Genomic DNA, 27,474 nt, shown 5'->3' with positions numbered 1-27,474 from the left:
ATTTCATAAACTGGACAAGTTGGACAAAAGTTTTGTTGGATAATAATAATAATAATAATAATATCAATAATTCAGTTATCTTACATGAAAAAGTAAGAAATTACTAATAAAGAAAGTTGAAATTGAATTACATCAAGAAAAGTGAGACAAAGCTATCATCATCTCTAAAAATATGATTTTTTTAAAAGCATCTTTTTTGTAAAGTTACGCATGCTAAAACAAACAGCAACTTTTTGCAACATTTAGGAAAAAACCACATTTAAAAAACATACTGTATGTGATTTTCTTTTTTAAGTTACTTTTGACCAGATATACAGCAATTTTTGTGAAATTTGTGATATTTTTATTAAAATATGTTATGGTTAAATGTGAATGTTAAATATTACATCAAAATCTAAATGATAAATCTAAATGTTACATTGACATTTAAATGCAAAATCTTAAATCTAAATGTTACATATAAATATAAATGTTGCTTCCAAACGCAAAATGTTAAATCTAAATGTTACATATAAATATAAATGTTAAATCTAAATGAAAAATGTCAAATCTAAATGCAAAATCTCAAATCTAAATGTTAAATTTTAAATCTAAACGTCACAGGTGACATTTACATTTAACATTTATATATTTAATATGTAACATTTAGATTTAAGATTTATTTTTAATATTTAGATTTAACATTTAGATTTAACACTGACATTATATTTTTACATAAAAAGATAACAAATATTGCTGTAAATCTGGTCAAAAGTAACATACAGTAAAAAATATATTTAATGTGGTTTGTTGCTAAATGTTGCAAAAAGTTGCTGTTTATTTTTAGCATGCACAACTTTACAATCAGCGCCCCATTTCTTTTACCTTTAACGTCCTGTTTTCCTTCCTGTAATGCTGTGGCAATCTGAGTGTGCTTTGAACATGAGAAGAATTAAGATCTGATCATCAGCCGCCACTGACAAATGGGAAAAAAGGAAATAAATCATAATAAAAAGTTCAGGTATTTTTATTTCAGGTGACACAAATAGGGTTAGAGACAGAGAGAAAAGAGAGAGAGAGCGCACAACATTACCACAACAAACGCACACATAGCATCGCTGTCACTCACACACATTTCCTTTACAACAGGCAAAGGGAAAGTCGTACAGCACTCAGCGTTACTTATGACTAACCTTGTTGAGCTGAATCACAGCCACAGCCAGAGCAAACCAATGCAGTTAAAGCTATAAAGTTACAGCACAGAAACTGCAAAACGCTCATTCCATCTCACCATTTAACAAACAAACTATCAAATGGGCCATAGTCAAGTGGAATAAAGTCAAATCTCAAATATTTACAATCAAACTTCCACTATAATGTGATTGGTTGGGACTGTTCTTCATCAGCTAATTTGCCGTGATGATGATGATGATGATGGTGCCACGCCTGGAGTTTCTATTTTCAGAAGCATTAAGCTCAGCTCAGTGAAAAACTAAACTGCTAAATAATTGAGCTGAAGCTTCCATCCTAGCCTGGGTCAGAGTCATCATCATCATCCAGCAGCAGATATCACCCTACAGTATATACATTATATCATACTACTGCTTACTTTATGAGGTAAATGGTTTTTATGTACAGTATACTCATTTACTCAACCAAGATCATTGAACAGATCTAACATTTCACATTGGAAAGAACAAAATACATATATTAGGGATGTACCGATACAACTTTTTCATTTCCGATATGATACCGATATTGCAGCCTTGCGCATCTCGGATACAGATATTAGCATGAATCATACATACTTGTTTTGTTTGTTTTTTTTAATAAAAAAATAATATTTAATTATTTTGTAGTGTGGAATGTTAGAAAAGGCTTGATCGAGTGATGTTACTCAAACAGAGAACAATAGTCAGCAACAGTAGGAATGAGAAAAACTGACCCATTTATTATTAACCAATTGGTTACATACATTTGAACCTTCAACAAGATATCTACAGTATTCTACAATTGAATAAAACAAATAAACTATAGAGCATGGATGACACACTTTTTACAGAATCACATTTTGTAAATCACAGTATTTAGTGCAGTGGTTGCCAAGCTTTTTGGATTGTGATCCCATTTTGATAACATTTCTAGAATAACCTTTTGATCACATTTGAGCTCAGAAATATACTTTTTTTTAAAATGCATTTTAGATGAACTAGATTTAAATTTCACCAAGTGAAAGTATAGAAATACAGTTGGGTTTTTTTTTTGGTTTTGTTTTTTTTTAGAATAAGAATGAAAAATTGAAAAAATCTTTTTCAATTTTTCAGACATTTCAGGTGACCGCATTTAAACTCCAGGCGACTCCACATGGGGTCCCGACCCCAAGGTTGAAAAATACTGATATGGCTCCTAAATAGATGTATTTCTACAGTTTTGATCATTTCCATTCATCTCACGCCTGTGGTGAGATGACTCTCAAGTGGTGCCATCGCGTACCCCTAGTGGTACACGTACCTCCTTTTGAGAAACACTGATCTCACTGATGTGTCACACGTGTATCCACAGGCAGCAGCTGACTGACAGCAGTAGATAGATACTATAGACTGGTTAGTTTCCAGGTTGAGCGCCTACCGTGATGCTCCGGCTCCATTCCTGCGGTCCTGATGCTGCAGCAGGCGGTTCGGTCCGCTACAGGAGGCGGAAACTCCTCCTCCTGCTTCCTTCCTCTCTGCTCTGCTCTGAGAGCCTCACAAACTCTAAACTGTAGTATTCATTGCGCGCACACACACACACACACACGTGAGGGACGAGCCTGCCCTCACTTCCTGTCGTTTGTGTGTGTGTGTTGTTTCGTTTCACACATCTCGGCCCGCCCATCCCCGCCGTGACGTCACTACAACTTCAATCCAACTTTGGTCAGGAAAGTAGTTTGTTTTGAAGTTGCTCATATATAGTAATACATTGAGCAAAAACATCGCATGAAGTTAACAATGAATGGAAAAACATTACATATTTTGAATTCAATGAAAATAATAATGTACTATTCCTAAATCTATAAACTGTGGTGTGAAAACGTGTTTGCCCCCTTCCTGATTTCTTACTTTTTTGCATGTTTTCCACACTTAAATGTTTAAGATCAAATACATTTAAACATTAGTCAAAGATAACAAATAAATACAAAATGCAAAATACAAACGGGTTTAATTAATGAGGAAGAAAAAAATCCAAAGCTACATGGCCCTGTGTGAAAAAGTGTTTGCCCCCTAAACCTAATACGTGGTTGGGTCACCATTAGCAGCATCTACTGCAATCAAGCTTTTGCGATAACTTGCAGTGAGTATTTTACAACGCTGTGGAGGTATTTTGGCCCACTCATATCTGCAGAATTGTTGTAATTCAGCCACATTAGAGGGTTTTCGAGCATGAACCTCCTTTTTAAGGTCATGTCACAGCATCTCAATAGATGACAATTGATGTCAGGACTTTGAATAGGCCACTCCAAAGTCTTCATTTTGTTTTTCTTCAGCCATTCAGAGGTGGACTTGCTGGTGTGTTTTGGATCATTGTCCTGCTGTAGAACCAAAGTTTGCTTCAGCTGGAGGTTACAAACAGATTGCTGGATATTCTCCTTCAGGATTTTTTTGGTAGACAGCAGAATTCATGCTTCTATTTATCACAGCAAGTCTTCCAGGTCCTGAAGCAGCAAAACAGCTCCAGACCATCACACTGCCACCACCATATTTACTGTTGGTATGACGGTCTTTTTCTGAAAAAGAACAACTTTTGTCTCATCAGTCCACAGAATATATTCCCAAAACCATCAAGATGTTTTCTGGCAAAAATGAGATGAGCCTGAATGTTCCTGTTGCCTAGCAGTGGTTTTGGTCTTGGAACTCTGCCATGGAGGCCATTTTTGCTCAGTATCTCTCTTATGGTGGAGTCATGAACACTGACCTTAACTGAGACAAGTGATGCCTGCAGTTCTTTAGATGTTATGGGGTCTTTTGTCGCCTCTTGAATGAGTCGTCGCTGCTCTCTTGGGGTAATTTTGGTCAGACGGTCACTCCTGGGAAAGTTCACCACTGTTCTGTTTTAGCCATTTGTGGATAATGGCTCTCACTGTGGTTCACTGGAGTCTCTAAGCTTTAGAAATGGCTTTATTACCTTTTCTTCACATTTCGTCCTGAACATCTATGGATCTCAGCATGATGTCTATAGATTTTGAGTTTCTTTTGGTCTACTTCACTTTGTCAGGTAGGTCCTATTTAAGCAATTTCTAGATTGAGAACACGTGTGCGGTAATCAGGCCTGGGTATGGCTACAGAAATTAAACTCAGGTGTGACCAACCACAGTTACGTGGTTGAACTGTAAACTAATGTTAATACTGGATAAATAGAAGATAAAATACTTGACCGAATCTAACAATTCCCAAAATATAGAATTTGTGAGATAAAGTGCTCACTCCATGTTTTCCCTTTCAAGTGGCTGTTTAAATCATATGATTGACGCAATAACAAAAATGTGTCTTATTTGGGAAATAAAACACCGGCAACTCACAAAAGTCACAACTTTATTGCACCTTTTCGGTTAACTACTGCAGTCAGCGCTACTTTCACTATGAAAGCACACATTCCTGGTCCTAAAAGGTGGTGCAAAGTATAGAACAATCAATGCGAACGTGAAAGTCTAAACTCTTTTGATGTTTCTGTGTGACCGTTTGTTGCATTCACATCAGACAAACCCATCATCCTAGCGTCTGAACTACAGTGACATAGGGTAGCTGTCACGCGAGAACGGATCATTTTCTCAACACAATATGGACAAACATATTTACAGATATTTTTCTCAAGTTTAACAACCAGCAGCTAATCTGAGCATTTCCTCGCTTAAATTTTACATTTATAACATTGAATCCTAAACTTTTAATAGCCAGTTAAAGGCAACATCTCTAGAATGGGGAGAAATGCATGGGCAGATCTTTACAGCGTACACAGGTTGCACAATATGGACTGTACAGTCTACTACAATGTCAAAGCATTTCTTAAAAAAAATGTCTATGCTCCCTCTGTGCATCAGTACCAAAAACCAGCACAAGGCGTTCCGATGGTTTTTACATGTGAATGTTTTTTTTATGTATATAGAAAACAGTCTCTACAGGATGTACAGGATGATGACGGCCCACAAAGATCCTGAGTCTCAGCCCAGTTTCAGCTGATAAGCATGAGCGTATGGGATTGCATAGAGATAAAAGAGACAAGAAGAGAGGGGGGGGGGGGAGAAACAATCATGTGGCAGGCCCAATTCAATCCAGTGGGGGGGGGGAATTATTTAAATCTTTTAAAGTAAAGTAGCTGCATGTTTAAAAATGACTGAAACTGAATGAGCTGCTTCAGAAACCCCTAACCTCTACTCTGCAAAGGTGAATTACAAACCATGCCTTTAGATGAAGAAAATATATTACTAATGATAGAAATTTAAACAAAAAAGGCACATGTAAAAACAAAACCACCAAAAAAAATAATAAAATGTCATGCTGGTGTAAACATAAAAATTCTAGTAATATGAAACCCTAATTTTTACCAACATTAAGCAGGTAAAATTTGGTCCATAAAACACAATGTTGCAGAAAATTAAAAACAAAAACAAAAAAACCCTAAAATAATATGGCCAATAAAGAAATTAAAAGCTTTAAAGTTATAATAAACAGACACATTTTAATCTGATACATGAATCATTTGCAGAGGAGGGTGAGATTCAAAAGGTCACTTTAGCGACGTCTGACTTCCTGAGCCTTTATGTCTGTGAAGGCAGCAGCAGATCAGTCAGAGTGTGAACAGTGGGACGTAACAGCTGAAGACCTGCTCAACCTTCACACATCTGGGACATTTTACTCCATGTAATAAAGGCTAATTTTCAGGGCTCAGAATTACAGGCTCAGAGGATCCAAGCATGTCAAGTACTTCATAGAATATTTTATCATCAGAGGAATTGTGTGGAGAAATAAAATCAGGTTGTCAGTAAAAACCAGCTGACTGCTAAGGTAAAACCAAAGGGCTGATGGTTCCAATTTTCTATACATGTGGGAATATCAAGTAAAAATGTATAATTGTGAAAAAAAAGTACAAGTTTGGTAAACAGTATTGTCATCTTGTATTTCAGTCTGAAAAATATTTCCAAGTTCTCAGCGGCGGATTCCGAAAATTCTCTTGGCTCCGGGAGTTACAGACCACTTGTTCCTCCTGTCCTGGATCTTCTGAAAGATGCTGTTCCCACTTCTCCACTTTTCCCTCTTGTAGTTTTTCACTTTTTTCACCTATTAGAAAAAGGTCAGAGATCAATTATCCTATCAGGATTACATTACATACAGTCCTGTAGAATACATGGGACAGACAGACACCAAATAAGAGCAAAATTACTAGAAGACACTTTTCCATTACTAGAAAAACAAGCCATACAAATGATTCATTAAGTGCCATTAGCTGCAATGAGACACTGTTCGTTTTGTCTTGTGAATCTAATAGGAGCCTCTCTACATCTCTATCCAAAAACCAAAATTATGGAATTCATTAGTTGGTCTCAATGCAATCAACCAAATTTTTTTGACAAAAAGAAAGGGCAGAGGTAAACCCTCCGGTCCGGACAGAACGGTTGCTGCTGGATACACGCTTGACTCCTGGCGGAGGGTCCTGCGTCTGTCCATTTTTTCCGCTGAGGACGTGGAAGACATCTACATGATTAGAATTATGGTAGCAGGCATGCTGCTGATTGGAGCTGGCAGCATTTTGAGCTATCGCAAAGTCCGCATTACGTTGGCATGTGATGAACGAACTCAAAAGAACGTTTACACAGAATTGGAACCAACTTGGAGAAATGATATGCTCAGCTACAAGCTAAGGCCACCTTATTAGATTACTGCAAAAGGTGACCAGGACCCAAAGCTACAGAAATTGTGCTAGCATGAGATCGAAAACAAAGCACTTATCATTGGCTTCCCATGCCAGTCGTCAAGGCTGTCTTATCTACACACCAAGGATGTTTGTTAGACATGCCGCTCTGTCCCCCTTCTCCTCCTCCCCCATTGCCACCTGGAACTTTGTTTCTGAAGTGATCTACTCAAGGTCGTGACACATCATCTGACTATCAGAAGAGAAGTGCCCGCAAGAGGCTGTGCGTGTGCACCCCCCAGTGGCTGGCAATCCTTTTCTTTCTCCACCCAAAACCCTCAACCCTGAATCTGAATTCATGACATCCATCCTTCTTCACAGATTGGAAAATAGTGCATGGCATTTTTAGATCAGAGTGGAAGTTATACACACCTAATGAGCTAAATGCACATTTTCAACCTTGGAATGAATGAGTCCCCAAATAGAAATGACAACCTCCAGCCCAATACAACCACAGCACAAGAAGACCCAAGAGCTGAGTTACAACTTCCTACTCAAGTAACCTGATCTACAATAAGAACCTGAATAAAATCTTATGGCAGTGCCAGAAGCAGGCTACTGGCTTTAATTAATTAACTGTAGACAAGTATCTTGTTTCAATTGTAAAATTACCTACCATGACAGTGAAAGTACACAGTATAAGTAAATGATTAATTAATTTAAATCCTGACCATGTGACCAATCCCAGAAAATAATCAGTTTATAACAATCATGTATATATTTTAGGGATGGGGTCAATTATAATTGCGTAATTGATAATTATTACAATTATAGTGTTGTAATTGTATTTTTAATATTAAAAATCTGTTGCTGTTGTAATCAGAATTGAATTGTAATTGAGTTTAGATAATTGACTTTGCAATTTTAAATGGCATTAAAATTCTATACAATTTGTCAATTATAATTTCATTTATTAATTTAACGCAAAACTTGGGATGAAAAATGAGATGACACTGGTTTTTTTTGTGTATTTTTATTTTGATTTAAGACGGGTTAAAACTGACCCGTTATCATAAGAAATGCGAACAGAAAGCTAACGCAAGAGGGCGGTTTTATGGGGGTTTTTTCTTTCAAACATAGGAATTGTGATTAATTGTAATTGAACTTTAGCAATTGAGAATGTAATTGTAATTGACTTTCAGGGGAAAAAAAAGATAATCATAATTTAATAGTAATTGGGAAAAATGCCGGGCACTGTAATCGTAACTGAATTGTAATTGAACAATGATAATTGAAAACATAACTGTAACTGAAAAATGTAACTGACCCCCAACCCTGACATATTCAGTGTATTATATTATAGAATATTCTACTTTAAATGTTTGAATATGTTTGTTCTCACCTTTCCCATGTCAAACTCTTCATCCCACTCATCAATCACAGTGTCACTTCTTGCATTGCGCACATCTTCGATGGCATCTTTGCTGATGGCGGAAATCTCACCGTCCCAACTGAGGACTGCAATAAATACACATTCATCGCCTTTGAGTGTTTAATTCAAAATGATAAAAACATCAAAATACTACGAGCACAGAACAAACTTAAGTCAGTGCAAACATTTTCCCGGGCCTCACCATTTGCTCCGTATGCTTTATCGGATGCGTTTTTGAGCAGCTCTTGAACTACATCACTGGTCTTTTTTCCATCCCAGGATGATGGAGCAGTGCGAGCCGGTACCTCCGACACGCTTCCATTAGCTGCTGGAGCCTGACTGCGTTTGTAGCCATCCTTTACTTGACTGTCCCACACTACCACAGCGGCTGCATCAGAAAGAACAAAGGCAAGAGTAGAAGTTATGCTGATCATGTTAGAGCTGTTTGTGTGACCAATGGAGCTCACTGAAACACAACAGGCTGTAACTCACTTACGTGCACTGTTTTTGCTCATTCCAACACTCTCAGTAGGGACCCTCATTGGAGTTGGCTCAGCTGCATCTGGCTCCACATCAGAACGAGACTCACACAGTTTCATTTTTTCTTTTAGCTTCTTTTTCTTTGCTTTCTTTTCTAGAATGTTTGAATTTTCAGAATAACTGTTGATGAGAGAAAAATGCATGAAGAGCAAGGAACTATACCTGTTGTGGTAACATGTTATAATTGAGTACACGTGTCAAACTCAAGACCCGGGGACCAAATCCAGCCCTTCAGGGCCTCCGATTTGGCCCAATGGAGAATAAGAATTCAGTAGTATATTGTTGTTGAAAAAAATGTCTACATTTTTCCAAAATCCTGCAATTTTACTCAAATTGTTCCACAAAATCTCCCCAAATGAAATAAAAAAAGGGTTAAAAAAATAATTAAATAAATCAAAGGACATTTAAATATCCGCCACGTATTGCTTAGGTATCACTGATGCCTTCCATGCTTTATGTCTCATTTATAACTGGAAGTGCAAACTTAGGCATATTAAAGGTAGGGTAGGTGATTTACAAAAACTAGCATGATTTTGATTGCAGCCTCCCTGATGGCTCCGCCTTTACCCCCCCTTTTTTTTCCATTGGTCGAAGTTATTACAGATTTACAGCTGCTACAGTTAATTGATTTTCTTCATTCCTTTTTCAGAGCACAAAAAATCTTAATTTCTGTCAGGACATAGAGACAATTTTAACCAAAAACTTACAAAGTGTATTTGGAGGAAATGGCCGACCCTAGCTTAATGTTGAAATTGTTCATTTTCCCTCCTAAAACCTGCAGTCAACTTGTGATCAAACTGGTCCGTATTTGGCCCTTGGACTAAAATAAGTTTTGACACCCCTGGTTTGGTGCAAATACAATAATGATGTTGCAACAACAGTAAATGGCATTGTGTGGCAAAGCAAGACACGTAATACATTCATTGCTAATGTTAAAGTGAAACTAAGTTCATGCATTTGTTCAGAAAAAACCACTGATACACAAAGGATGCTAAAGTCAGACCAACCATTGTGAGGCAGAAGCTGTGATCTCCGTGTCCAGCAGAGCCTCTTCGGTTGGAACCGCATTTCTTTTCTTTTTCCTCTTCTTCCTCATAATCGAATCTCCTTCCTGGTCTTGATGACTTGACTCCAGGTGAGTTGCAGTGGTGCCAGACAAAGACTGTGTTTGTGCCGACTCTCCTGCATCAGAAGGTTGGAGGCTCCATATGCCACTTTGACACCAGTCCTCCTCGGGGCCAGTTTTGTCCAAATGAGATGGGACACATTCCCTCCCCAGCTTTTCCTCTCTATCTTCAGTCTCCCTTCTCCGCTTCTTCTTTTTCTTCTTGAGCTTCTTCTCACTTGTGGACTCCAAAGGACTGGATTGGGTCACTGAGGCTAGCACGATGTTGGGCTTTGTGTCAGCCTCAATTTCAGAATGCCGTCTCTTCTTTTTCTTCTTCTTCTTTTTTGGGTGGACAGTTTCTACTAAAGCATTAAAGCCTTCTTCTTTGACCTTAGAGCTTGAATTACTGGAAGACTTGGGTCTCTTTGGGTCTGAACTGTGAAGCCCATTGGTTAAAGGAGAGAAGATGCCATGTGGTTTTTGCAGAGTAGAATGTGGGGACAGTTTCTGAGGGCTCTGCTGTCTGAAGGCCTGACTTGAGTGGATGACGGTTGATGATTGAAGTTGAGATGACTGAAATGAACCGACTCTGATGAGAGAGAGAAAGAAGAAAAAAGAAAACTATAATTGCCTGCACGTTTTATACACTATAAATGAAAGGTTTTTAAACATTTTCGTTGTTTCTTGATCACATTTCCTACCTGTGGGCATGAGTAGTTGAGGCAACAGTGAGAGAGTTTAGTTGATTTTGATGAATGTGGTCATTGGAGAGGTGGTGCGGCAAACAGGGCACATCATCAATGTTGATCAGACTCCGGCTGCGAGCCTGCAGTTATCGACATAAATAAAAACTTGGTGGTCTAAAGAAAATAGTTATGAATGCGACAAAAATTAAAAAGAGCACATGAGAAGGAATAAGGGATGGTTACAAGCATGAAAGATAAAATGATGGGGGGGGGGAGAAACAAAAAAATGGGTGTGGTAGAGAAGAATTAGAAATGGTTAGAAAAAAAAGAACCAAAGAGAACAGAAGACACCCTAAACAAGAGCCCACATGTGATTGATAAACAGATAGACTGCAGAGATAACGTTACATTAACCAGGAAAACAATATAGACTTAAGTTTAGTTATGCAGATGACTGCAGTTATGGGAACCAGCTAACCTTCTTGGCTGACAGGGCCAGTTTTTTGGCAGGTGGGGGTGACATAATGCTGGTGGCCTCGGATGAAACGTTGTTGAGAGCAGGAGATTTTATCTTTGCCATCTTCTGCTCCTCCGTGCTCTGGGAGCGTTCTAAACTCCTGCTGGGAGACGACAGGCTGTTGGAGCCTTTCCGGGGGGTGGAGGGAGTCTCCCCGACCGGCGCACTTTTGGGACCAACAGAGCCCTGGGTAAAAGGAGGGGGCGGTTATGCCTCAGTGAACTTAAACAAGCTGCACTGGTTCCTACTCAACATACTAAATAAACTAAATCAGAACTAGTGACAACTGAGCTGTGGATAAAAATTTCACATGGCACCTTAATTTAAAGTATAAATGCCAATTAAACAATGCTGATTTAAAGCTGCTGGAAATGATCTTTTTTTTTTTTTTTTTTTAAACAGATAGTGTAGTCCAGTGGTTCTTTTTGGTCCCAAGTACTCCCTTCGCGTTTTATTCAAATATTGTGTACCCCCTCTTCATATTATTATTATTATTATTATTATTATTGTTATTATTATTAAGTACACTCCATAATTTCATATGCTTTTTCAGTTTCACAGCGGGCTCTCTTAAAACCCTAAATGTGTCTTGAACATTGATTCCATAAGACTTAATCTACAAATTTAAAACAGAGTGGAATTTAGTTAATCTACAACTTTTATGCGATTACTTCAATAGTAAGTAAATACAGTCTTTGTAAAATGCAGCTAATTGTTGTCTTCTATTGTCAGAAGTGTGATGAATTGGCCTCTACGTCATAAAATAATCTGGTTTCAATAAATTACAAGAAAATATAGTATTTTATTTAGCAATAGTAGTGTTAGTTTGTGTGAATTTGACAAAGGAACAGCATAAAAAGGAACTGGGAACATTTCCTGATTATTCTTTAATTAATTGTTAAATCCCCTGCAATGTGCTCATGTACCCCTAGGGTTACACGTACCCCTGTTTAGGAACCACTGGTGTAGACTAAATTAAAGATCAATTTCTAAAATAAATAAGTAGGTAAAAGGTTGAAATCTTGAGTCGAAAGTTTGTTTTGATCTCCACTGTAAACACTTGGATTTTTTACAGTCATAAAAGTTTTGCACATTGCATTGTGGGATGTGGTGTCATGTAGACAAACATATAGAAGTGTTTATTCTTCATTCTTAGTGAATTCTTGCGTTTGCCCCAAAACTTTGCCAAAGTAACATCTCAACACATCTCTGGCATTTTCACGAGCTGAAAGTTGCAGGAAGACAATGACGGACGTTTATTTTAGAATTTAGACAAATTAATCAGAATCTAGCTGAAATTGACTGTCTCGCAAAGTGTACTGATGTCACGGGAATAACGGGAACAAACTAGAACAAAAATAGTGTCGAGCAAATCACTGTCTTTTGTCTGGCACAGTAAAAATGAGGGGGAAAAAACACCACTTCTATGCATCCGTCTACAGGAGTCCACGTCTCACAATGAAATGTGCTAAATTCTTCTGAGAATGTAAAAACATTGTTTGTGGGGGAGATCAAAACAAACTTCCAAGCAAAATTAAAACCTTTTACATGTTCGAGCAAATAACCTTTTATCTATTAATCTGTGAGGACCACACTGTGTCTTTATCATCCCGAGCAGCTTAAAATATTACATAAGTTGTTCCTAAATTTGTATGCAGGGTGTATTTTATGATTTTAAATAATAAATCAATCAATCAACAACTGTTGAATTGAAACAAAAAACAATGTATTTCAGATTGACTGGCTTGAGTTTTCCCACTGGTTACTGGTACCTTTGATTCAGACGTGTCTGCAGAGGAAGAGTCAGACAATGACTTTATTGAGGTAGATGCAGCAAGGCCTCTGCCCTCCCCACTTTGCTTTTTATCACCCTCCGTCCTGCTCAGCCCGTTATTGGATGGGGTGGGGGCGCTGCTGCGGGACTGAGGAGGCTGCCCCTGAGGGGAGGGCTTCTTCAGCTTCTTGAATGGCTCGTCAATAACTGTGGGTCCACTTGAAACTTTCCCAGAACCATTGGAGGACGCCGTCCAATTGGAGGCTCGGGGCTGCGAGAGAGTGTTAACGCCATTTCTTGATATTGACAAACCCAGACCCCCATCCATAGACTGGATTTTGCGCAGTTGAGCGGGCTCAAGTTTCTGTTGTGGGTAGAGGAGTGTTTATTAAAGATTCAATATTTCAACTACAAGTAGTAAGTTTTAAATAATTTCATATGTTTTTTTAAAGTGTCATCTACTCCAGTACTTTTGTGACTTGTGGAGAAGATGGAGGTCCATTCAAGTTGGTCCGCTTTATTTGCTCACAAGATGCACTGTTCTTCCCTGAATGCAACATCACCTGCTTGGTCGACTGCCCGTCAATGTTCTTTTTGGTTTCTGGGACCCTTTAAAGAAAGAAATTCTTAAAAACATATAACTTTTTTTTTTTTTTTAAAGTGTGAGTCTCTAACCTCAAGTAAAAAAGCACATAAGCTTGCTGGTTCAAGACCACTTTGATGTTACTGGAGTGAACCATTGAGTCATTCATTTGATACCATTGTCCATTGCTTGCCTAAAAGAAAAAAAAGGACATTTTAGGTGCAGCTTGTGCAGTTCATACATGTACAAATCTGTACCTTCTTGCATTATGAAATAGGTCACAGTCATTTCAATGTGCTGCATGTGAGAGGTCGAGGTGCACAGTGTAAAAGAGGAGTTACTAAAGTTGTACTGAAGATTATTATCATCAAATGGTTCAGATACTTTACACCCCCTTCAACAGCAAATGATAAAGTAAGCTCTTAAAAACAAAGAATCATTAAGCTGTTGACCAACCTTGACGTAGCAATAGTAGTGGCCAGCATGACAGCTGTAGCCAGAGTGCACCAGGACAGCGTAGAGGCCGTACAGGACCGGATCACCTGAGCTCTGAGACATGTAGGGGCGAATGTTGAGGAATTCTGGATATCCCACATCCTGAAAAAAAAAAAAAATGGGGGAAAGAAACAGTGATGAGACACACTGATGATGGAGGGAGCCCTATAACAACAACAACAAACAGGTGAATTCATCAGTGACCTTTGTTATTTTTCCTCCGCTGAAGTTGGCAAACCTCTTCAAAGAAAGGGTCAGTACGTTGGATGTTCGATGGACAGTGAAGCGTTTGGTGGCAGGAACTTTCTTTTTGCACCTGAGGAGAAATAATGTGTAATGCACTTTTTAATTTACTTCCAAATGAACATTCATCTTATTACAGCTAGCACACACTTAATAAAACTTACTTTGCACACATGTACGCATTCTCTCCACTCAGCACATCTGGCTTTACAAACAGCTCAAGAGCTCGCACGATGTTTGCCGCTTGCTACAACACAAAATCAGAGCAATGCATCTTATACCTGGATGGACTCTTCACAGATATATTCACACTAAAAGTAAGATCATTGATAACTTTAGTGACATACCCGAATCTCGACGGCAATGTCCAGGTAAGGGTCATAAGTGTCTGACACACTCTTACAAAGAGAGCATTTCACTGAAAAGGGGAAAAAAAATAAATGCTATCAACACTTTTCCTGTTACATCATGTGTCACCACTAGATGGTGGAATACATCTTAAACTGAGGCTCTTGTGTCAATATATAAATTGATGAGATGAATGTATATGACAAAATCATATCAAATGTATTTGAACATTAATGCTTTAAAGGTCAGCGTGACCCTTGCACGTCTGTGTGTTTTACATACTGGTTTAAAAAATATGATATGCAAATTAATACATTTTCTAAATTCCTACTGTAGAAAACAAAGTAAAATAGTTTTCAAAGGCTTAAAGAATGTACTTTGGTAACAAGAAAAAATTCAGTTTCACATTTATTCTTATAAAATATCTTTGAACCAATGATGGTCTGGCTAGCCTCGCATAAAAAAGAAAAATAGACATGGTCTGAGAGTTCCACTCTAAATAAATAATGAAAAAGTCCCACAGGTCTTTCTGCTGTGACAGTGCTCCACTTAGTCTGTCCATTTAAAAGAATTTCACCAATACATTTCTAGGTTTAAAGATTCACAGTCAAGTAAAGGTTTAACTGTCCTCTAAAACAAACTGAAGTTACAGATTTAACTTCCTGAAAAGGAAATGTTACATGACCCGGATACCCCACCAACATATTTTGGAAGAGCATTTATTAATTTTCAATATATTTCTCCTGTAAAACATACAAATAATGTGCACCAAGTGTTTGGAAGACAATAAACCAACAGACTTTTCCTATCAAAATCCTGTGAGACTGCAATCCTGCTCAAGTAAACAAGCCATTTTGAAATCGGAACTAATGAAGACTTAACCTAATTAATTCCGACTAAGCAGTTTTGGCTTGGTTTTCGGACATTTCATGCGCCAGTAATTATATCATAAGAGAAAGCTGATAAAATGTAAATAATACAAAAATGGGCAAACCTTGCAATGGAATTTGGGAAAATTTGGTGAGCTGTCGCAAAACATTGCACTACATGTAGTGTTGACCTTCGACAGCATGTGCAGATCAGGTGGGAAAAATAGAATTTGGGAAAATTTTAAATGGAACATTGGAGGCCCCAACTGTGTGGCTCCTAATTTAAAATACGTATTCCAAGAACAAAACCAATACATACATTTATTAAATTATTATTTCTAAAGGGATGAGTCCAAATCTTTTAATCTGGTAAAAAGGGACAATACCTCTTGACCTGAGGTAACCTCCAAAGATCTGGTGAACCAATGTAGTCGCCTGGGTTTGCCTGTCAAGCCTTGAGAAAAAACAAAAGCCAAGAAATTGTCAACGTTTTTTCTTTTTTTTGTCTTAAAAAAGGCTAGATTTTCAAAGATCACAAGGCCTTACTTGGGATATCCATTGAGACAGGCTTTCTGCATAGCATCGATGGTGTAGCGCAGAAATTCATGGGCATCTTCTTGGCTTCCAAAACGAAAATGTCTGGCAATTTCTGTTGAGACAAAGATTAATTTGTTTAAAAAAAAATTAATGTTTGAAAATTCAAATATTTATATTTTTAATTACTCAGTCCTATACAGGAAGTCAGAAATGTCTGTAATTGATTATGAAACAGTAAGTGTGGTATATTAATACCTTCATCAAACCAGCAGTGTTTTCACACACCTTGTAGACTACAGTCAGTAAAATAGAATTACATTAGAATAAATAAAAAAAAACAATCACGATTGTTTAGCATTATCTAATTAATGCTTAAAACTTCGTTGGACAATACATCGCACTCCCTCTTGAAATCTACAGCTGAACAATGGCCTTTTTCTGTACAGCTAACATTTGTTACATCTTGCACCACGTGTATCGCATTTTTTGCAAAGTGCTACAGAGCTTTGCAAAAGATAAAATTTAGTACACACTTAAGTTTATGGAAGTCATGCAGTTTGAAATGTCCATGTTGCAATTCAAAAACATATACACAATACAAAGTAATGTTAAAAAAAAGCAGGCCTTCAATGTAAAACCATAAAATAAAGCTCAAATTAAAATGCAGAACATGTCAAACAAGAGATAATGTCAACTATTATTTATCTATTATTGAAAACAATGTAGATGACACTGTAAACAGCAATAGAAATTTCTCCTTAACTGCTTGTACAAAGTATTTAAGAATAAATGTGTTTGTAGGGTAACTGACTAAGTGGCCCAGAGCCTTTTTAAAAGCTAATGGTCCTAAAGTGGATCCAGCACACTAGCATCAGTGTAATGTACGCGTCTCACAAAAGGCATAATGTTGCTCCAAATGCCTGGCTCATTCCATTTTATGACTTCTTGAGTAAATTATGTGGTCATCTCCATACTTTGATGATAGTAACCCAGCTTGTTTACAACGTTGTGTGTCTGTGTGTGTGTGTGTTAGAGGGGAATCTGACACCATGCACTAATAACCTCTTCTAGGCACATGTCGAGAAGCTGAAAACTGCAGACTGCAGTAATTTTATTTGGGAAGTAGAACTCCAGCTGCGAGTTCCTGAAGAATTACCAGAATATGCTGTAGTATGCTCATTTGGTTTGTATAATAAGTTAAGATCATGCCAATTAAATGGTACAGATGTGTGTGAATGGGAAAATGATTAAATGAATAAACGGAAAAAACTACTAAATTGTAACAGTGAAACCAATCCTCTGAAGTTTGGTAGTAAAGCACTTTTGCCACGGCTGCTATTCCCAGCCCGCAGTCACAAGGAGAGCGAGAGGGCATTAAGCAAGAGGGAGGGGGAGATGAAAGGGGGAAGGAGAAACAGAAAATAAGGCGCAGAATGTGATGGTTTGTGTGCAGCAGCAGCAGAAGCAGCAGCACATAAAGTGAGATCGATCAGAGGCACAGAGACTACCATGTAATGGTAACCCATGTCAGGAAGCATCCAACACCTCGTCTCCTCATGTGGACTAAAGCCTTCATTCTCAGCCTGCAGTGCCTCTGTTCCATTCAGGATCTGGAGTCACGTGGACACTGTGGCTGTTGTTGCATCATAGTGCCTCAAGCAATGCTCAGCATAAGCCAGGTAGCAGTAAGTCAGTAACTCCTGCTACAATCGGTAATATAACTAGCAGACAAACATATTGTGTGAAAAATGAATGAGCTTACTTTTTAGGTCTCTAATGAAGGAAACCGGCTTTATAGCATTTCCAGTGTTTGCAAAGGCTTGAATGATGTGATTCTGCATGACACAGATCATACAGAAGCCCGATTGGTGACCTGAAACACACAAAAAAGAAAACGAATCACTTAAATCGAAGAACAGACATTTTTTTTATTCCTAATTAAATGTGGAAATTTGTCAAACACAGGTACGGGTGATTAGACATCTCCACAACGTCTCAAGTGGATTTTCCATGATTCAAAAATGTACAGAATTAACTTCAGCAAAACAGCAATAGCTACATTTAGACATCCTTGACTAAAAGCCTAACAGTTTGTCAAGACATTTCACAGTAACATTCAAACCAATTTGGGCAATTTCTTTAAGAATTTATGGCAGGGATCACCAACCTTTCTGAAACCGTGAGCTAATTCAAATTAACTGAATAATTCAAAGGGCTACCAGTTCCTGATCAACTAGAATTAACCAGTTTCACTTTAATTAGAGGGGCAGATAATGAAGGAAGACTTTGCATCTACTTAAAATGTTAGGAAATACTTAAGTTTAAACATGAGACACTTTATTTCTCTAAGTTTATGCCACCGTTTCATTTTTTAAATGACCACTTCTGAAACATTTTTATAGGGAATCATCATGTTCCTTATTCACTAGTCACTCTTTTATAAACTGAAACAAGTTCTTACAATTGAACTATTATGTAAGATTTTATACAACTCTTTTTTAAATTTTATTTCTTTTATTTAAATTATTTTTTTTTTAGAAAAAAAACATCACAATCTGCAGCAGTATTTAAAACCTCCTTCAACATCACTGGCTCTGCTTTGGCCCTAGCTCCAGTCCTACCTCACCACCCGACAACAGTTCATCCAGATCAATAACTGCTCCTCCATCACAGCTCCCCTGTCTCAAGGCGTTTCCCAAGGTTTGGTGCTTGGTCCTCTCCTCTTCATCCTCTAGCTTCTCCCCCATGGCTCCATCATCTGTCGTCACAATCTCCATTTCCACTGCTACGCCGACGACATTCAGTTACACATCACTAAATCCATCACTCACACCACCCTCTCCGCCCTCACCCACTGCCTATCAGAACTAAAAGTCTGGATGAAACGAAATTTCCTCAAACTCAACTGACAAATCTGATATAATCATCATTCACACCTTCTTCACCTCCAGACTCGATTACTACAAAAGCATCCACTACGGCCTACCATTCAAAACCCTCAAGAAACTTCAATACATCCAGACCTCCGCTGCTTGCCTCCTCACCAACACCCGTTCCCGTGAACACATCACCCCTGTTCTTTAAAATCTACACTGGCTTCCTAACCCTCAGCGCATCTAATTCAAGGTCCTACTGATTACTTTCAAAGTCCTCCATAACCTGGCCCCCTCCTACCTCGCTGACCTGCTTCACTCATCGCCATACCTCATCTCGCTCCCTCCGCTCCTCCGTCACCAACATCCTGTCCCCTTCTTCCAGGACAAGGCGCCGAACCTGGGGAAATGGAACTTATTCTATTGCCGCCCCATCCTCTGGAACTCACTCCCTCAAAACCTCAGAGACTGCACGGACCTTCTCACCCTCAGATAACACCTCAAAATCCACTTATTCCGGACTGCTTTGAATGTATAACCATTTTATCTTGTAGACTATCTATTGTTTATTACATTGTGTTTTTAATTACTTGTATGCCTCTGTATTTCCACCTATTGTTTACACACTGTATTTTATCCCTGTAAAGTGTCTTTGAGCACTGAAAAAGTGCTATATAAATAAAATGTATTATTATTAACTCCAATAAGGCACCATTTAAACCAGACTTGACATACAGTACCTGTACATCAGATAACTAGTGACTTGCGCTGCTGTTAGAACAGGTCTGAGGGCACCTCACATGGTCTACGTGGGCTACTTGGGAACCACGGGCACCGTGTTGTTGACCCCTGATTTATGGGATGTTAATAGAAACTAAAGAAAATCAAATATTAACGCCAGTAGTGCAAAAGTATAAAGTATTGAATAAAAAATGACTGGTAAAAGTATTAAAGTTGTGCACTTACTTGATTAAAAGTAAAGTGTACATGCTACTAAATGTACCTAAGTAAAAAAGTAAAACAAATGTGCTCAATTAAATCCAGAGCAGCTTTGAGTATAACATTTCTAAAAACTTGAAAATGTTAACATAAAAATTTTTTTTTCATTTAGCCTCAAGAGAATCATGTTCTCCAGGTTTCTGGAGGGAGACGTGCCCATTTTGGTCTGAAAAAGAGTCCTGCTGCTGAAAAGCCTTTCACAAGCAGCATAGGCAGGTAGTGGCATGTTTAATTTGAGTGACAAGGTTTTAACATTAACGAGCTCAATTTTAAAATGTAAGGAGTAGAAAGTACAAATAGTATTTTAAAAAACGTAAGGAGTAAAAGTAAAAAGTCAACTCAGCAAAAGACACATTTCAAGTACTCACAGGCGCGGCTGTGCTCCTTAGAGAGCAGGTAGTTGGCGAGGGGTGGGGTGTAGGTGAGACACTGCACCGTGGAGTTGAGGAAGCAGGTGTTCCCGAGGTTGTGGAGTCCGGATCCCACCCTGTACACACGCTCCCATTTAAGGGCGAGCTTGTTCCCCGGAAACAGCATCTTCTGAGGAGCAGGAATCCCATCGTTCTGACCCAAACCAATGTTCTCCGACACTGACAAAAAAAGCACGGAATTTTGTGACATTTACAAAAAAAAAAAATGAACATAGAACATAAGAAGAAAAGGCTGCAAGTCAAATCGAGTTTAGTTTCAGGGCTGACCTTGTCTCTTGATGAGGGTCGCCTCTGTGGCCTTTTGCCCCGTAGCCCCCTCGCTCCTCGGGTTAAGGATCACATACTTGTTTTTTAGGCTGTCTAGCTGGTATGAGAAACCTTTGGTGGCGGGCTCAAACTCGATTTTCTGCAGGAGGACCTTTTTGGAGGAAGAAGCTAGCAGTTTGTTGAGGTCACCGTCATCACCAGTCTCCTTGCGACTAGGTTTTAGTGCCTCCTTGAGTTTATCCACTATCGGCATAGTTGGAACATCACTGCAAGGAGACGCATTGTAGGTCAGTTTTCAGTTTATTTGGTGCAGTCGAAAAAAAATCTTCAAACATGAATTACTATTTAAAAATATATAACAAGCCTGAAACAGGCAGACGCAAAAAAGCTTATATGCCCAACAGTATAAACCATTACTTTCAAGTTATCGTTAAATAATATACACAAAAGAAATGCAAGCATTCAACAAAGTACATTTGATTTGCATTTTTCAATTAATGCAAAAAAAAAATTACATATATATTACATATATATTTTCTTTATTTACAAAACTTAAGAACAGTTTGTACTCTTAGAAACATATTTCTTGTGCTTTAAAAAATTCTAAAATATATTGTGATATTTTCTTTTTGAAAATAGTGTCACTTATTTTTATTTATTTATCAACATTATATATTATATATATATAAGGAATTGTAATTAAGTATTTTGTTTTGTATAATACCAAATGTTTGAGAATTTTGTCTTTATATAATTTATGTGTTGCCTCCAAGATAATTTAGAGTCAATTATAGCTCAAACCTCATATCTCGATATTATTTCTCAAAATGACAATATAACATAAATCTTAATGATTTGAAACACAGATAAAGGATGATGGGAACATTTTACCTTTACATCTTAACCTCTCATTTTTCTAAAAAAAATATAGATTCTATTTCATTTAATTTTTCTTGTCTTCATTAAAATTATTCCCATTTAGGGCTGGGAGATGTGGACCAATAGTCATCTCGATGTTTTTGATCAAAATCATCAAAATAGAGAATTCGATATACAGTATAACCCAATAACAAAGAAGGTTCAAATATACTTCTAACATATTAATTGGGACTCCATCTAGTTAGTAAAAGCAGTGTAATTTATGCTTTATAAAAGTTTTTCATTGTAATTTCTCAATGCTCAACTATTAAATGTCCATGTGTTTAGGTCGGTGTGTTGGATTTATTTCAACGAGTCAAACTGATGCTACCTCATAGGTAGGGATGTAAAGATTAATCGTGAGGCAGATAAAAATCGATTTAAAGGTGTCACGGTTCATATCAATAATCTGAAACTGAATCGCAGTACTTTAAAGATATATATATATATATATATATATATATATATATATATATATATATATATATATATATATATATATTTTTTTTTTTTTTTTTTTTTTTTTACAGCAAAGGACGCAATCTATTTAGCATTCAAAATTCAGGACGTATCACCGTGTTTTAAATCAGAAGTGTGGAAGCATTTTGGTTTCCCCAAGACAAAATGAAAGAAGTGAGAAAGAAAGAACTTGTAAAATCCAAGGTCAGAGGGGCTCAGAGAGGAAAGGGAGAAACAAGAGAGAATGAAAGCCATAGTTTGTTTGTTTATATTATTTCTTGATATGGGATTTGTTTTAAAGTCCAATTGTTAAAGCACAAAGTACATTTTCAGTTGCACTTTCAAAAGAAAAGGAACTATTATGCAGTTTGGCATAGTTTACTGTAGAGCCAACCTTCTTCATTTGTACTATTTCTTTATTTCATTCTGGATTTATTTTTAATTAAATTGCATTGTTTTGCATAGTTTATCAAGGGATTCTTCTGACAATGAAAGATAAAAGAAAATAGTACAGTATTTTTTTTATTTCAAAGAAGTCATCATTTGTCTACAGTCTCATTTTTAAAATAAATCGTGAGAGAATCGAATCGGGAGTTGAGTGAATCGTTACATCCCTACTCATAGGAGATAAAGCACAGAGGAGCCAACTGGGTCTTGGCAGCTGTTCCTACTGTTATGCAACATATTAGAAAGCACAGCAGCCTCAGAGGTAGGTGGTACACCAGGACACAGCCATCGTTTAGGAAGCAGAAGATGAGAGCAGCTGCTGTTCACAATATATTTACAAGCCCTACTACTACACAGTCAACTATTCTTTAATGCAACACAAGCTGTACATTGCAATATTTTGCAAGTACGGTACCATAAGTGATGCTGCTATGAAAAATACATTTTCTGTCTACCTTTAAAATCGCATTAGCTTAAAGCATTCAAAGAGTAAGTAGCAAAGTATTGATTTCAACAGAAAAGCATTTCTACTGCTGCATAAATATTGACAAATCTGTAATACCATGAGCAAGCACAAAGATACAGTGAGCCTTTCATCATGTAAATGTTACAGCATCACACAAACAGTAAAAGGCACAGATTTCCCAGAGAGAGCTGCTCATCAGATTGGGCAGTGACGTCATGAGGTGGGAAGGAGGGCTCTACATGCATCGTATGCACAAGGACACGCTGACCTTCACGTGCAGCTAATACCAATACATCTAAGAACAACAGAGACAGCAGAAAAACTGCAAACTGCAGTTTTTCAACTGCTGAGGTAAGAAAGCACTGATACACTGACCAAAAAAAGGAAGGTAAGCAAAGCCCCAGATTTTCATATATTACCAGCTTTCATCATGTAATGAATGATTGCTTTGCATAAACAAAAAATAGAGTATTAACGTTGCATAAACAATGTTTTCAATTTGAGTTAAGTATTTTAGTATAGCACTAACAAGATTTTTAACGACCTTTAAAAAAAAAAACCTTTTAAAAAAAAAAAAAATTTTTTTTTAAAAGTGTGATATACAATTAGAGCTGCACAACTTTGACAAAAAAACCTAATTGCAATTTTTCTGACAGATAATGCGATTGCAATTCGATTCACAATTTTTCAAAAATATTCTATACATTTAAATGCATATGCGTTTTTTCCCCCCCCAAATTCCGTGTTTTCCACATTTATTTTTTAATACTCCGATTTTTTTTTAGAAATATTTGTTCAGTAAATATTGTTTTTTTAACTCCTGTGAAGAAACAAAATAAATACTAATTAATAGACAACCCATAATTAGACAAAAATGTCAAAAATAAAAATGAAATTTAAAATAATGAGTAAGATGCAATTAAAAGGTAAATATAAATTGTACTGACATGGATTATTCTGACTGCTCATTTTTAATTATTCATGCCATATAAAGATGTATGAGAACAGCATTAATGTCACCATATTTACCCTCAGGGGTCAATGGTTTATTGAATCTGAGCAGGTTTGTTGATTAAGTTTTGATCAACCTAATTTAAATTAACTTAATTTAAATGATCCAGATGACATCATTCCAGACGGTAATGATTAAACAAAAATAAATGTAAATGAAGTTATCATTAATCTACAATCCCTGGCATCGATGATCTCGTCCACAACAATAGAACAACTTTATCCACAGATCTTCTGTAGCTCTGATCAGATGTTTAAACGCTCTGAAAAGGTAAAACTGATTAAAGCTGCTGCTGTCCTCACGGAGCGCAGCAGCGCTACATGAAAAACGGATGGAGTTTTACAGACACGTTAAAGTTAAGCGGGCACTGGTCGGCTCTGATTTAGGTGTCAGTGATGATTTACGTAGTTTTATGCCAGTTTAGACGTTGATGTTTGATGCGGTCAGGATGGCCAAGTTGAGAGTGGGAATGACATTTCCGCAACAAAAAACGTCGTTTGAACCCGATTCTGTCCATTTCCGCATTCAACAGTAGATTTCGTTTTTAATAGTGGATTCCATGATTCCGTTAACGTGGATTTTAAAGGGCCCTAGTGTAGTTGTTGTTAGCGCACTCAGAGACTCGCTGCAGCGCATTCAAGCATGTGTCCTGTAACCATCTCTGATTGGCCAGCAGCCCAGGAAGGCGGTTCTTGGCAATTCTGACTGGTGAACGAACATATATATCACTCAAATGATGGAGACAAAAGAAAAAACCTCCAGCATCTGAGGTTAGGTTATCGCAGTAGTGAAAACCTTAATATCAATGCGATTAAGGTTAAGCATTAGATACTAGAGAGGCGTCCCGATCCAATATTGCTATTGGATATCGGTCCGATATTAGCCAGAAAACAAATATCGAATTTTATCGGACTGCATCTAAAATCAAGCGCTCCGATAAAATGTCCCGCTCGAGCACTTCTCTCCATAGGTGACTGTGGTTCACACTCCAACAAACTGTTGCTGACTATTGTTCTCTGTTTGAGTAACATCACATGATCAAGCCTTTTCTAACATTCCACACAACAAAACAAGTAATAAAAGTATGTATGATTCGTGCTGACATCGTATCAATATCGGTATTAACCGATACGCAAGGCTGTAACATCGGTATCCAGTGGATGCCAGGCTGTAACTTTTAGGAGCTATGATGTCTAGTAAGAGACTTTGGCAGGATAGTAAATATATCAAAAATGTATCTTTTGGAATAAAAAAAAAAAAAAAAATGCTACGATAAAATAGAAGTAGCTCAAATGAAGAACTGATTACTTTCTTGGGCAGGGTTTACGATTCTCCCTTTATATACATTGTATAGATTACATACATTGTACAATTGCCTCTTTGAAACATTCGAATTTAAAAGATGCCCGACCCTCATTCGCTTTAATAATATTTGTGTCAGTTTCGGGAATTTATCATAATTTTACCATCAGAAAACAGCAGGCGGTTAGGGTTCAAGCTTACTGTGCCAATGAAGGGATTAAAATCTAATTTGTTTTTTTAGGTATTAAATATATGCACTTTTGATTATGCACAATTTTTTTTGTTTTGACTACTAAGTATTTCAATGGCAAAAATATTGTGTTTGACGTTGTGAGTCGAACAAACAAGGCAGTCAAAACGAATCATAACCTTCTCTCAACAATTTAAAAGGCTAACTTTGTGATTTTCTCATTAAACAAATAAAACAGCTAAAAAAAAAGAGATTGCTAATATGATGAAAAGCCTGACATAAATGTTGTTATATGGAGTATAGAGGGACAAATGTAGACAAACACTTTTATTCTCATCTTATTTTTAAAGCCACAAAATCACTAACATAAGAATTTGACACCTCATATATGACCACTGAATACCAGAGGCTTACACTTATTATTTTAGACAATGTAGAAATAACAATAAAGGTACAAATCATACATGACCACTAACTTTAACTAAATGCCTGGATATGTTAAAAATAATAAATGTCAACACGTTTGGACAATGAATAATATATTAATTTATTTTAGAAATAACAAAAATACAGCCGCCATGTGTCTATTGATACGAACAAGGATCAATAGATCCGTGTCAGGTTGGCCGAGTGGTCTAAAACGCCTGACTCAAGAATTCTTCCTTCCACTGCCGCGGGTTCAAGTCCTGCTTTTGTCATATATATTTTTTCATTTTAACATATTTAACACAGCAAATTCCACCTACAAAAAAATATATATGACAAAAAAAAAAGAAACATTTTAGAGTATTTCGTGGGATAAAATATAAGGGTTAGCTAAAAAATAAATGAGCTAAAATAAAACTGACGGAACTTTAAGTCAAGTGGTGCACCTGTCACGTCACCAAAACTGGCCAATGAGGGGCGCTGCGTATGCACAGATTGACAGTCTATTCATACGTTTCCGTATCAATAAAATATTTTACCTGGTGACCAGCATGCGATCATGTTTTTAGTAAATACTCCTTAAATAAATCGATACTAATATTTTTTGTGTTTATGTAGAAAGATTAATTTGACAGTATCTATTTCTTTTTTCTTATCTTTTATGTATTTGCTTGTTTAATCATCAGAAAACTGCAGCAAAACTGTAACAGAGCCAAAATAAATGATTACGAAACAAACAATATTGTCTCATGGAGAAGGCAAACAGTATGCTTAGATGAGAAGCTAACTGGTACAAGCTAATTATGATATTAAAGTGCTAAAAGGTCAATAATTACAGGTAACTCCCATAATAAAATCGAAAATCATTCATCGGTTAAAATAATCACCAGTCGATCGATAACACTCTACCCAACGCTACAGGCCAGTCTACCAGGCTGACACGACAGGATACTAACCACAGCAGCGGCTAATCGGTGCTGTTTTGGGTTTTATTATCAACAACAAGCGTCGTCAGTCAATCCCAGCACTTTTAAACGTTTTCACTTGTTGTAACTCACCGTCCTTTGATAATGGTTATGTAGTATTACACATTTTAAACACTAAACAATGAGCACAAACGTGCCAGGGAGCTAACTTAACGTGGCGAGCCTGCGGTCTCCATCTGTGCTGCAATGTGGGTTAGCATCTCAGCGTCCACGAAGCTAACACGCTTCAGTCGCCATAACCAACATTTGGTGCTTAACGACAGCGCGTTGCTAAAGGAAATAAAATGTGTGCGTTGTACGCTTACCTTTTGTTCTATCAAAACATAGAGACTACAGGGCTGTCCGCTTCCTCAGCTGAGGCTTCTCGTTCTAGTCTTTTCGCCCATGCTGCATTATCAGGGGGCGGGCTCAGCGATATGACTGACAGCCACACACAGACCAATCAGAGGACAGGATGAGATCGGAAACCAATGAACGTCTGTGGTGACGTCAAATAGTCGGGCGAGAGCCACACGTGACTTTGAGCCGCTGTTTACCAGTGACGCGCAGTGCACAGGAGTCAGTACACACACACACACACACACACACACACACACACACACACACACACACACACACACACACACACACACACACACACACACACACACGCACACACACACACACACACACACTTGATCCAGTGAAGCATCCTGACCCCTCAGG

General features: G+C 37.4%; 2 protein-coding genes across 3 annotated transcripts in view; both read right to left on the bottom strand.

Moving 5' to 3' along the window:
- Nucleotides 1-2,758, bottom strand: part of cyth1a (cytohesin 1a) — a 64,284-nt gene extending 61,526 nt beyond the window's left edge. Inside the window, exon 1 of the mRNA XM_028454561.1 lies at nucleotides 2,608-2,758. Coding sequence (XP_028310362.1) covers nucleotides 2,608-2,626 — 19 coding nt within the window. The 5' untranslated portion in view covers nucleotides 2,627-2,758. The remainder of the gene's footprint in view (nucleotides 1-2,607) is intronic.
- A 1,776-nt stretch (nucleotides 2,759-4,534) lies between these two features.
- usp36 (ubiquitin specific peptidase 36) lies at nucleotides 4,535-27,213 on the bottom strand. 2 transcript variants are annotated; one of them, XM_028455727.1, is made up of 20 exons: nucleotides 27,075-27,213; nucleotides 20,564-20,829; nucleotides 20,234-20,455; nucleotides 17,756-17,866; nucleotides 16,003-16,105; nucleotides 15,843-15,910; nucleotides 14,587-14,657; nucleotides 14,404-14,486; nucleotides 14,201-14,312; nucleotides 13,958-14,098; nucleotides 13,594-13,694; nucleotides 13,389-13,527; nucleotides 12,917-13,282; nucleotides 11,106-11,330; nucleotides 10,643-10,767; nucleotides 9,841-10,530; nucleotides 8,790-8,953; nucleotides 8,496-8,681; nucleotides 8,264-8,379; nucleotides 4,535-6,290 (listed from the first exon to the last, which is right to left on the bottom strand). In XM_028455727.1, the coding sequence occupies exons 2-20, from the start codon at nucleotides 20,814-20,816 to the stop codon at nucleotides 6,159-6,161; spliced, it is 3,408 nt and encodes a 1,135-aa protein (XP_028311528.1). In that variant the 5' UTR covers nucleotides 20,817-20,829; nucleotides 27,075-27,213; the 3' UTR covers nucleotides 4,535-6,158. The 2 variants fall into 2 exon arrangements, 1 of the variants encoding a protein (XP_028311528.1); XR_003674664.1 differs by lacking the exon at nucleotides 4,535-6,290 and having other exon boundaries at nucleotides 8,786-8,953.
- Between the last annotated feature and the right edge of the window lie 261 nt (nucleotides 27,214-27,474).

Source organism: Gouania willdenowi, chromosome 8 (assembly GCF_900634775.1).
Source record: "Gouania willdenowi chromosome 8, fGouWil2.1, whole genome shotgun sequence".
NCBI lineage: Eukaryota > Metazoa > Chordata > Actinopteri > Blenniiformes > Gobiesocidae > Gouania > Gouania willdenowi.
This window is presented reverse-complemented; position numbering and strand designations above follow the sequence as displayed.

Excerpts from the sequence above, each read along its gene's own strand:
- usp36 (XM_028455727.1), bottom strand. The coding sequence starts at position 20,816 with ATGCCGATAGTGGATAAACTCAAGGAGGCACTAAAACCTAGTCGCAAG. Across the intron at positions 14,099-14,200 it reads GCGGAGGAAAAATAACAAAG|GATGTGGGATATCCAGAATT; the intron begins GTCACTGATGAA and ends TTTTTTTTTCAG. Across the intron at positions 13,695-13,957 it reads ACTACTATTGCTACGTCAAG|GCAAGCAATGGACAATGGTA; the intron begins GTTGGTCAACAG and ends TTTTTCTTTTAG.